Source organism: Triticum urartu, chromosome 6A (genome assembly GCF_056163025.1).
Source record: "Triticum urartu cultivar PI428250 chromosome 6A, HENAU_Tu73, whole genome shotgun sequence".
NCBI lineage: Eukaryota > Viridiplantae > Streptophyta > Magnoliopsida > Poales > Poaceae > Triticum > Triticum urartu.
The window spans coordinates 66,957,983-66,969,887 of NC_141878.1; the positions used below are offsets into that span (position 1 = coordinate 66,957,983).

Sequence of the window (11,905 nt, forward strand, 5' to 3'; positions counted from 1 at the left end):
GGCTTGGATTACAGATCTCACTTACCGACTTGATCTCGCCCCTTAAAAAAAGCAGCAACTTTATTAATTAGAAACAATGGTTACATGATCTATAAGAAGAGGTACAATATTTTTCATGTGGTATCGAAGAGGTGATCAACGAAATCCGGAGTGACATGGAACAATGGTGCCTCACCGGAACGAAATGTTTAGTGCCCCCGTTTAGGGACCAAACGTGAGATATAGTCATGTGGTATGGCACTCCTCTGTTCTCAAAGTTGTTTGTTAGCTCTCTGGTCACTTGGCCACAGTTTTGTAAACTCCTTGTCCTAAATCAATGAAAAGCCAATATGTACTAGATCGTTAAAAAAATCATAGGCCTCGAACCAGTCCCTTGTCACGGAACATTTCGCTAACCTAGAAAGTTCATGAACTACTTTATTCGTTTCCCTATTACAATGCTCAAAACTAGTAAGAGGAAAATCACATGCTATAAAAATAGCAATCATCAAAAACTATCGCCGACGCTCCTGCGGAATGTCCTCCATTCTTCACTGTGTCAATGACTTCCATATTATCAGAGTTAATAACGAGACGATTGCATACCATCTTTTCTGCAAGCAAGAAGCTAAACCTAAGAGCCAATGCTTCCACTGTCAGTACATCAGCACACCAATCGGTTTTCCAGTTTCCGCCAACAATGAATTTTCCTTTGCCATCTCTGAATGCATCACCAGCTATGCCCTAAGTAGATCATGATCAAAGGAGCATCCATATTCAGTTTAACAAAACTCATAGGAGATCTGCTCCATCCCCATTTCTCCTAGTTGCATTAGGGGAGTGGGCATTCACACAGTTTTCCATTATAGCACGAATCCCCATAGAAGTATGGTACGCCTCTTGAAATTTTCCCTCATGAAGCAGCTTACGTCTATCAAGTGATTAGGGCGATCAACTCACGTGCATTCTGGAGGCCCAATATAGATAGTTCTTGATCTGGTATAAGAAGTAAGAATTCAAGAACTGCTTCTCCCGCACGATCAACAACACAAGCTTTCTTAATCATCTCGTACATCCCCAACTTATCACAAACCTCTTTTGCCTTCTCACAAAAAAACAACACATGTTTTGTATCTTCTGGACCATTCGAGCGTGATGGGCAAATGGGCGAAACTTTCATGTGTATATTGGCAAGTGTAACACGGCATGGGAGAGTTCCACGTAACGTACACCAAAAAAAGTTGTTAACCTTTATCGGACAAGCTAATTTCCAGTATGTCATCTCCAATAAAATTGATCTCTTTAATGGAGAAAAAATAATATCTCGAGACATCTCCAGCATGTCATAATGCACATGCATTGCTACGGTGAAGAATTCTTCCAAGTGCGTCGCAGCAAACATTACAGTTCCTCTCCTGCGTCTCCTGCCAGTTCCTTAAAAAAGAGGTATACACACTTTTTCTTAATCCTCAAAAAATTGATACTAGATGTGCTTTAGCAAAACACACTCGTCTGTAATAGATAAGCAGTTCTTTCTTCATGGACATGCATGTAACATCGTGCATCTTAATTTCTTTGTCGATACATCAGACGATAGATGCACACAAACAAAAAAACCTAGTTAATTAATAATTGCAGCATCGTGACAGCTTGGTGAAAATTCAAGGGCATGTCCGACACGTAGGTTTAACACATCCGTACGTGCCAAATCCCATGCATGATTTTCACAGCTCGGTGTGCAGCGGCGCGTCCGTCGTCGACGGCTCCTCCGCGCCCAACTTCTGCCCTCCGCCGCCGCCGCCGCACGCGTTGTTCCTGAGGCAGTCGACGGCGGGGCGGACGGGGTCGTAGCCCAGCCCCATGGCGCAGTTGCACACGGCCTGCACCTCGGCGCCGTCGTCGCCGAGCAGGTTGATGTTGCTGAGCACGATGTCGCTGCAGGGCACGGCGTCGCTGCAGGCGAACTTGATGGCCTCGTCCCGCGTGGCCGTGCCGGAGATGTTCCGGTACGCGACGTTGCTGACGGCCACGTTGCTGGTCTGGTTGGCGCACGGCGTCCTGGCGTCGCAGTAGAACTGGTCGATGATGATGGGGTGGTCGACGGCCTCCACCAGCACGTTGGAGAAGCGCACGTTGCGCACGTACCCGGCGCCGCCCTGCCAGGTCTTGATCCGGACGCCGTTCTGGGCGCGGGAGATGCGGGCGTCGTCGAGGGTCACCCCCTCCACGGCGGCGTAGGAGCCGCCCCGCCCCAGGCTGCCGATGCTGATGCCGTGGCCCGGGTCGCACACGATGCCCTTCATCTTCACCGCGAAGCTGGCGTTGGAGATGGACACGCAGTCGTCGCCGGTGCCGATGCGGGCGCCGGTGATGGTCACCGCCGTGGACTCCGCCACGTGGATGCCGTCGGTGTTGGGGCTGTCCCCCGGCGCCTGGATGGCCATGCCGTCCAGCCGCACCCCGCGCGACCGCGACACCGTCAGGTGCATCTGCTGCGCGTTCTGGACGGTCAGGCCGCGCACCCGCACGCCCCGGCACGAGTCGATGGTCACCGCCGTCGGCGCGCCCTTGCACGGCTTGGACCGGTCGATCTTGCAGGAGTTGGCCCACCATTTGGAGCCGGAGCCGTCGATGACGCCCCCGCCTTGGATGCGCGCGCCGACGAGCCCGCCGAAGAGGAGCCACAGACGCGGGCTCCTGGGGTCCCACTGCGACGGCTCCTCCGGCGCCACGATGGTGCCGTGGATCAGCACCACCAGCCTCTCCTTGCACGGGCCCATGAACCGGCTCGGGCCGATCTTGTAGCGCCGGCCTTTGGGCACCACCAGCACCGCGTCCTTGAGCGAGCACGCCTTCTCCCACGCCTTTGCGAATGCCTGGTGAGATTTAATTCATCAAGCATCAGCTAACTCAACATTTCACTTCATTCTGTTACTGAATTAATTAATTAAACCATGGAAGTAAGAACATATGAATCGTACACTTCTCGACTTCTCGTGCGTTATTTTCTATAGAGAAATAAAAACCGGAAACATGAAGCGTGGGAGTGGGTTCATAAATCATCATTTTCTTCGATTAGGTGTTTGAGAACTCGAATTTGATATCTGGTTTCTTCTGTATTAGTAGAACATGTAGTTCTTCCACGGTTCCACCTGCATGTTCATTTCTGAAGAGGCTTGTTATTCAATGAGATAAGCGAAGATGTTGCAGTGAGCTTTTTCTTTTGAAGCTAACAGGGAGTATATTTTTGGATTCAAGTTTTGGAAATTTTCCAGCTATGACCAAAATCACTGGATTTTACTCCCTAATGTCAAAAACGTTCTTATATTATGGAACGGAGGAAGTAGTTTTCATTTTGACCAAAGAACCAAAATCACACTTGAGTACTGCCCCGTCTGCCTCGGCGACTTCGAGGACGGGGACAAGCTCCGGACCATGCCCTGCGCGCACTCCTTCCATGAGTGATGCCTCTTCAGGCTGCTCAGCGTGAACTGTGTCTTTCCGGTCTGCGGGTACAAGATCCCGGGGGAGGAAGAGGAGTTGTGGCTCGGAGGGGACGGAGATGGGACCAGCGAGACATGAAAGATCGGTGTAATGCAGGTCTTGATCAGACTTACCAAGTTTATTGATGTACTAAAAGAATGTTTTCGTTTAAATCTTAGAAGGCAATTGAGCTAAACCTGATGGAGATGCAATGGATTTTGTATTTATTCCATAGGCACCAGTCCTTGAAACGTAATGAACTTCAACCCCGTCTTTTGATATCAAGTTTATGCTCATCTGCTCGACTAGGTATACCTCATCTCGTGTTTTTCAGTAGTTAACAAGATTCTATGATTCTAACCCCTATGATTCTACGATTTTGGTTAGTATAATCCAGTGGCAGAGCCAGCAAAATCAAATGAGGAGGGAGGGGTGGTATTGTCAAACCTTGTTGGGAAGGGCCAATCTGGCAAAAAGCACCATTTTAGCAACCACAAAAATCACTATTACTATTCATACTAGTCTTAATCAATGATTCTGGTTGGTTTGGGGGGGGGGGGGGGTCCTGATAGTTAAGATTCTACGATTTGCAATCCTATCATCGGAGCTCTGATCTGATTCAAAATCACAATTTTGAGTACCTTGTTACGTAGTTATGGTTAGGTTTGTGTCTCCTCCGATGGATGGAGGCGACGGTGGTTTGAATAAGAACTCCCCAGTTCTAGCTCCATCTCTAGCTCTCGGTGATGCATTAAGACGTGAGGTCAAGGGGTATGTCAGCTTTGTCTTCGAGTGCACCCTTGAGAACAATGTTTTGGTGTGCCTTGGTGTTGCTAGCGACGTGCCAGTGGTGGCGGCAACATCTAGGGTATTTGCTCTCTGGCTCGGGCCTTGCTTCAATGTCAACTTTTCGAGTTGATGAGCATCATTTTGGGCAGCACTATAGGCGGGTAGTTGGCGGCCGGATCCTTCACCGCTCTAATGCCAGCTTCACCTTCAGGGCGCTGGTCTGCTTGGACGCTAGCCTCGACGACTCCTAGCCGGCAAACAACAAGGTCGGACCCGCTCCAGCAGCGGCGCGCCATCAGATCCTTTCGGAGGTAGAAGGTGCTCCGCTCCCCAAGGGCCTAGATATAATTTATTGTTTGTTTGTTTTCCAGGGTGATTTGTAATGATGGAGTTTGGTTAAGGGATCTGGTGGCCTTTTACAAAAAATTAAAGAAAATGAAATATAACATGTATAGTTCTCATCTCCTTGCATTGAATGTTCCTTTGAGTAAGCTTGTTTCATTTCTTTTCCTCTTTGCCAATAAATACGATTAACAATGAAATGGGCAAAGCCGTGGCTTTGTTAAAATATAAAAATTGAAATATTAAGTAGCAGTACAAGTTAAATATGCAGAGGCACGCGTGCACGCAAATCATATTTTGGTTCCTTAAAAGGTTGAATCTCTCAACGAGATCTGCACGCCGCCATGTGGTGGATGGTGATTGAATGATCGATGAGTCAGTTAAGCTAAGCAACCGCCATCGCTATCAAATCCCTTTATCTCTTTCTATGATTACTCTGAACAGGTCAGCTCACCGATCAATCCAAGAACACAGGGAAAGTGTGGCAATCATCATAGCCGCATTTGTAAGGCATGGATACGCATACGCATGTGCATGCTTTTCTTGCGGCATCAAGCAGAGTCCGAGTGATGTATACAGTGATTTGGTAGCTATATACAGTATATTTTACAGAAAACTTGTAAGCCAACAAAGATTGCAATGCATCTTAGCTAGCTATAAAAAAAAATTGGCCTGTTGGTGATTAATTAAACGTGGATGTGGGTTGCAAGTTGACTAATCCGTTCTCTTGTGAAACAGCCAACACCATAAAATTATGAAATTATTTTAACCTAACTGAACTTTTCGATTAGAAAAAGAAAAGGTGAGCTCGATCGTCAGGAAACGCCTCTGCAGTTTCTTGCCGGCGGTTTCTCACCATTCCCATGCACCTGCTGCTAAGGATAGCAGTTCTTATCGTCACGCCATGGACGATGGGATTAGGAACGACCGTGCGTGCGTGTCACGACGTTGGCATGAACAATTATTCTGCACGTCGGTCGAATAATGCGCAAGTACGCAAGAGAGAGGAGCATGCATACCTCTGTGTCGTCGGCGCAGCCGTCGCCCACCGCGCCGTAGCTGTCGACCTTCACGACGTTCCTCTTCGTCTTCTTCTTCTTGTTCGGATTCGGGCATCTCGTCACCCCCAGCATAATGCCATCTTCCCCCTCCTCCTCCTCCTCCACCATCTCTTCGACCTTTTCGTCGTCGTAGATATCACCATAATCATCGTCGTCATCACCGTACCATCTGAGGCGGTCTTCCTCGTCCCCGCCGCCTCCGTCCGTCCACAGCTTCAAGAACCTCTTCTCAAAAGCCTCGTCCTCGCCGGCATCGACACCATCGGCAACGTCGCTTCCCTCGGCCGCAGCCACCCTCGCCATGGCCATGAACACCAACACCAGCACCAGCACCAGCACCAAGAACAACGGCACTGCCCTCATGCCACTCCTTCTCCCTCGCCCCATTTCGACCTACACGGTCGATCGAGCCGCGCGCTCTAATGGCGCAAGCTAGGGGCAGCTAAAGATCGTGCACATGCGTGCGTGTGTGCGCGCCTTGGCTTGGCTTACAAGGGTTCGTACCTGCGACAATTTATAGTGGGAGGAGCAAAGCATGAGGAGAGGGAGGAGGCGTGGTGTGATCGATGGTCGTTTCTCCTCTGGACTTGAAGTGCAAGTGAATGATAGCGGTGTGAGACAGGGCGAGGTGTGGTTTATGCTTTACTCATCCCCTGCAAAAGGTGGCCCACTATGCATGTATATATCCATCCTTCTTGTACTAGTACATTTCATGGGCATGCTCCTACCGTGAAGTGATTAAACAATGCTACACACGTCAAGGAAGAGGTTATCATTGGCTCAAAGGTTGATTAGCTAAGTTGTAGTTCCAATCGTGAGAGGAGGACAAGTCATAACTAACTATTTCTTGCGAGAACTACTAGATGGATCCATCCATGGCCCTCTTTTGGAGAGGATTAGGGGACCTTTTTGGATTGTCTTTACATTAACGTTGATAGCTTACGACATGCTTAATCAATCATTCTTGCACTCCTCATGTATCAAAGTGATACCATAGCAGGTTTGGAAGTTTAACGTTGATAGTTTATAATTTTCTTAAGATTATTGTGTGCTCCCCGCAAAAAATAAATAAATAATATTGTGTGTGTGTGTGTGTGTTGTTCGATTTGTGGTAGAGCGACCAACGTGTATTTTTTTTTCCTATAGGCTCTTTTGAAGTCTGTCAAATTTGATTTGAAAATCTTCATCGCCTCACAGTCACATGTACATATTAGAATAATCACATGGCTCGCTTATGAGTAGCATTCGAAAAGCATGATAGTAAAATCATAATCGTAGGATTTTAGAGACTCTACGCAGATGGCTCTCATTAACCACGGCCACCTGGCTGCATAGCACCAACATTTCATGATTAGCGGTCGATGATGTAGCTCCACGATTGGATTCTCGCAATCAAGCCTGGTAGCGTCTCCCGCCCCATTTGCAGTCCACTCCAATCCTTCCAAGAGCCGACCAAATGATTGCAAGGAATAGCGGACAAAGATGACAGTTATCCATCCCATTTTGTTTTCCAAATCTTTTTCTCTTCTTCTCTTTCAATAAAAAAAAATCAGTCGAGAGGAGATGCCAAGTGGCAATGAAAAACCTCCGGGGGCTCCCTGATCCGCAAATTTGCATTCCGATCCCGGACGACCTTATTTTCGACCAGAGGGGCGAGGCTCACCCTGAATCACGACAAAATAGTAAAACCGTTCTTCGATTGGCCCTTTTATAAGACGCTGCATTTGGATGATCAAATCTTATTTTCGATCAGAGGGGTGAGATTCACCCTGAATCATGACAAAATAGAAAAACCGTTCTTCGATTTGCCCTTTTAGAAGACACTGCATTTGGATCATCGATCTTATTTTCGATCAGAGGGGGAAGATTCACCCTGAATCATGACAAAATAGTAAAACCGTTCTTCGATTGGCCCTTTTATAAGACGCTGCATTTGGATGATCCATCACATGCAGGGACGAAACTTTACCCAAAGATAGACCCGGGCGGCAATCATGAGCCGCACCGGCACCGTTTGGTTTTGCAGCCCACGCACCGGCGGTGCCATGGTGGCCTGATCAGGGAAAGATGCCTTGAGACGCACTCGTCCGTTGCGTTGGGCGTTGGCAAACCCAGCAGCAGCAGCACGTTGCGTTGCGTGTGCGTGCCTGCTGGCCTTTTGCTGCTCATGTTTTTGTTTCTCCTGTAACGGACTGCGGCCCTCATCATGGATTACATGGTGCCTCTGCTCACATTTGGCTCCTTTCTTTTGTTTCTGCATCAAGAAGAGATGTATTCGGCGATACGATCATTATCTTCCAAAACTGTCCTGTGAAACATGATGATGTCGCCGCCACAATGTTGGCAGGCTGGTTATTACCTCCGTCGAGATGGTCTGGAGTACGTTTGGAACGAAGGAATTTCGCAACAATCTGCTCATCTCTCGCTGGGTCCAGGAAAATTTTGATCGTTCCAGACCGGACCAACTATCTATGTCCACCACCAAAACTTTAGGACTACAGCTTGCTAGGTGCAAACCAAAGGCAGAATCATGGAGGGAGAGGGGCGGATTGACTATATGTACCGGAGTCATAACACCACTGTCCAATTCGAAACACACAGGATTGATGCTAGGACATGTTGATCTCAACGCTACCGCTCTTGGGGTACTGACAGACAGGGCATGCATCTGTGACCCTATCGCAGTCGGCGCACAGGCACAGGTGGCGGCAAGGCATCACCAGCACTGCCGCCTCCTTCGCTCCGCACCACTTGCAGGCTGCAAGCCCACTGCCGGCTACGCCGCTCTTGACTCCAGGGAGGAGGCTCGACTTGAAGAAGCCTCCGGGGACAGTGTTGATGTTCTTCTGGCCGGGCACAGTGCCGCTCTCCACTTCGCTGTCGCCGCAACCTTCCCTGGTGCGGTTGGCGTGGTCCGCCACCACTTTCATGAGCTGGGTCTTCAGGGTGCTGGCAACAGATTCGTTGTAGAGCGCGGCTGACTGCCATGACTGGACCTGGATGGCCACCTGTCGGATCTGTTCATTCAGCTCCTGGCTTTTTTTGTTCATGGCCTCCACCTCGAGCTCCTTCTCCCTCAGCTTCTTTCCTACCCCTCTTTCGAGAGTAGACACGAGAGAAACCATCTGCCTTTGCTTCATCTCTTTCACACGCCTACTGAGTTGTTCCACCTGTGGGAAAGAGGCACACAACATAAACACCAGAAATCTCTGACTCATTTTATTTACTTTCAAGTTTCAACAATCAGAACCAAATGATGTGTTAGCTACCAGAGCCTATGACACCGGGATCACTAAGGACTGCATATACTATTACAATAAGGAACCAGCAAATTATCTTCCATATTCTTGCAATCACACCCTAGACAGTTAAGATTAACAGATACTCCCTCCATTCCACAATGTAGTGCCTATAGATTTTTGTGAAAGTCAAACTTTGCCAACTTTGACCAAGTGTATAGAGAAAACTATGTACATCTACAATACCAAACATGTATATTCTGAAAATATAACTCACGATGTATTCAATCATGCGCATTTGGTATTCTAGATTTATCTACTTTTCTCTATAAACATGGTCAAAGTTTGTAATGTTTGACTTTTGTAAAAATCTATAGGCACTACATTATGGAACGGAGGGAGTACTGAATTTCTATATGGACAAATATAACAAAAGTAGGATGACTGTAAAGTCTGAAATATGTCAATATACTTTATATTTGGCAATCAGGAAGTGCGAAGAACAACCATTTCCATGGTTAGGAAGTGGTACATAGTGATGCCACCAGAAACTACAGAATCATATTTGGATAACTCGACATTCCACACTACTGCACTGCATAGTGCTTCCATGATGAACACAAGCAAGTCCTAACAGCAAATATCACCATTGCTATCTAGGCAACAACGAGAGCTCAAATTTGGTTGATAGCTAAATTAGGATAAATATTTACCTGGCTTCTCAAATAATAGTCAATCTCTTTGTTTCCTTTCTCCATTTCAGTCATAATATCATGACCAAAAGGCGTCGTGGAAGTCAAAGAAGACATGCTTCCACTACCAGACGTGAAGGAAGAATTATGCTCATTATCCTCGTAGGACAGTTTCAGCCCAGTAGACACAACACTTGAATTACCAGTACATGCCAACCGGTCGGCATCTCCTGCATGAAAGTTGTTCAAGGACATCTGAAGCTTGAGCTTCTTTTCATCCGCTGCACAATTGCTTGTCTTTCTTGGTTGGTTCATAACATATGGGTTGCCATTTCCATTGTAGTTATAATATCCACTGGTGCCAACTGCAGTAAATGCATTGATAATTAGATGAACAGCAAGCATTTGTTTGAGAATAAGACAGCAACATGAAATGTTTAGTGCTGTGGTGAAAGGTAAAGTGCATCGAGCTACTCCTGTTAGAGCTAGAGATGTTAATCGGTAGGTTTATTCGTGGATATAAAAAAAAACTCGAGCTACGAGGGCATAAAACGTCGAAGCAAGCATTATCAAGCACACATAGATATGTAACCAATACATCTACGACAAGGATGGCAGCAAGAAGTGTGTCTTTGTTGCTAAAATTATCAAAACTCGAAATGAAACCCACCATAAACTCATCAGAGGAAAACAATGCTCTGCTAGGCATTGTACGAGGCATTAGGGCATTGCAAAAGGAGAATCAGCCCCAAAAATGCAATAAATAATAGTTTAATATTTGTGTTACACACATTACTCGCTGATAGAAATACACTGAGTAGAGAGCGAAATGGGAGGGCAAGAGAAAATGATGGAAGGAGATTATCACTAAATAATGATTGACCAATATCTCATAATACATATATGCTAGGTAAGTCACTAATAAACATATAGAGGCTACAATCTTGCAATGTGATGTGCAGCCTGATGGTAATACCATAGAAATGTGAATGTTAATGAGCAGGTTTAAGAAACCTTGCATGTATGCATCATCGTATTCATCCTCGGAGCACACAATTGAGTTCTGCACACAAGGTTTACCACCTCTATAACTAACCTAAAGGTCCCAGTCAGAAGACCATCTGATTGGGGGAAATGCCTTGTTTTCGTCAATGAAAATGAGTTGGCCAATGCACAACCAGTTCAATGCTAACATAGAACTAGGATTCAGGGAAGCATGGGATAATGTTCTTAATATATAATATGCAATATTACTGTCCAAAAGGTGGCTAGGTTGTGCTACAAACAAGACTTAATTACAGCAGAGGCAATCAACAAGCACCAGTGGGTAGGGTCAAATTCACCACACAACATCTGCCCAACATCAGCATATAACTGCATAATGGCTCTTGCATAATGGCTCAACACTGAACTCTATAACAGGGGAAGGGAACCATCATATTACCCGCGCTGCTCCCGAAGAGCTGAAGCTGCTGCGGCGCGGCCTTGGCATCGAACATGAACTGGTTCTCGTTGACGCTGGCGTTGATGTTGGCGTTGGGGCCAGGGTAGGGCGACGAGCCCCAGTTGCCGCCTCCGAACACGTGCCCCTCCATCGCCGTATCCTTCCCCTGCAAATACCGCAGCGAGTCTGAGAGATACGCGGTTCTCACCACGATCGAGAAATCGGAAGGGAAACGAGAAGGGGATTCAAACGGAAACATTACCGGAAATGGTTCCTGCCGTGCCAGGAAGCAGGGGGGGGCGGCGGATTGTACCCCCGGACGACGAAGGCGGCCTCCGATCAGGGCCCGAACCCGATCCCGAGGCGAATCGAAACCCTAGCGGCTGTTCCGCCGAAATCGGGGGAGGCGCGGGGGGCGGCGAAATCTGCGGCGCGATTCGGGCGCGTGTGGAGGGGAGGGGAGGGGACGGGAACGGAGACGGAGAAGGGGCGGAGCTTCCCGGTGGTGGTGGCGTCGCCGCCGATGCCGCCGCGGATTGGATTGGGGAATGCGGGCGAGAGAGGGCGGAGAGCGTTGGGAACTCCGCGATTTATTTGGTGGATTCTGTTTTATTTTTGATCGGTTTATTAAGGGGCGAAAATGGGAAGGGGAGGAGGAAGAAGAGAAGGGGTGTGGTGGACAGACCACCTCACTGCCTGTTATTGGGCCTGGCGTGGCCCGGTGGGATTACGCAGGCCCTTCTGTCAAATATTTAGTTCAATATACGGCCCGCTGCTGCTGCCATCTGAGAAATTTAGGTACTCTCGCCTTCGGCTGTGATTTTGGCGCTGAGACGTGGAGCGACCTCGGATCTTCAAGACCTTTATGTTTTTCGT

At 47.7% G+C, this 11,905-nt stretch overlaps 2 protein-coding genes across 3 annotated transcripts; both read right to left on the bottom strand.

The window, feature by feature from the left end:
- Positions 1 to 1,472: 1,472 nt before the first annotated feature.
- LOC125516262 (putative polygalacturonase At1g80170) lies at positions 1,473 to 6,249 on the bottom strand. The gene is made up of 2 exons (XM_048681742.2): positions 5,613 to 6,249; positions 1,473 to 2,855 (listed from the first exon to the last, which is right to left on the bottom strand). The coding sequence occupies exons 1-2, from the start codon at positions 6,039 to 6,041 to the stop codon at positions 1,704 to 1,706; spliced, it is 1,581 nt and encodes a 526-aa protein (XP_048537699.1). The 5' UTR covers positions 6,042 to 6,249; the 3' UTR covers positions 1,473 to 1,703.
- Positions 6,250 to 8,013: 1,764 nt separating this feature from the next.
- LOC125514013 (BOI-related E3 ubiquitin-protein ligase 1) lies at positions 8,014 to 11,668 on the bottom strand. 2 transcript variants are annotated; one of them, XM_048679259.2, is made up of 4 exons: positions 11,292 to 11,668; positions 11,030 to 11,195; positions 9,607 to 9,950; positions 8,014 to 8,824 (listed from the first exon to the last, which is right to left on the bottom strand). In XM_048679259.2, the coding sequence occupies exons 2-4, from the start codon at positions 11,178 to 11,180 to the stop codon at positions 8,264 to 8,266; spliced, it is 1,056 nt and encodes a 351-aa protein (XP_048535216.1). In that variant the 5' UTR covers positions 11,181 to 11,195; positions 11,292 to 11,668; the 3' UTR covers positions 8,014 to 8,263. The 2 variants fall into 2 exon arrangements, with proteins under 2 accessions (XP_048535216.1, XP_048535214.1); XM_048679257.2 differs by having other exon boundaries at positions 11,030 to 11,668.
- Positions 11,669 to 11,905: the final 237 nt, after the last annotated feature.

Coding starts and splice junctions, on each gene's coding strand:
- LOC125516262 (XM_048681742.2), bottom strand. CDS start 6,041: ATGGGGCGAGGGAGAAGGAGTGGCATGAGGGCAGTGCCGTTGTTCTTG. Junction 2,856..5,612: donor GCTGCGCCGACGACACAGAG/GTATGCATGCTC, acceptor AAATCTCACCAG/GCATTCGCAAAGGCGTGGGA.
- LOC125514013 (XM_048679257.2), bottom strand. CDS start 11,288: ATGTTTCCGTTTGAATCCCCTTCTCGTTTCCCTTCCGATTTCTCGATC. Junction 9,951..11,029: donor GCTCTTCGGGAGCAGCGCGG/GTAATATGATGG, acceptor CATTTACTGCAG/TTGGCACCAGTGGATATTAT. Junction 8,825..9,606: donor ACTATTATTTGAGAAGCCAG/GTAAATATTTAT, acceptor TCTTTCCCACAG/GTGGAACAACTCAGTAGGCG.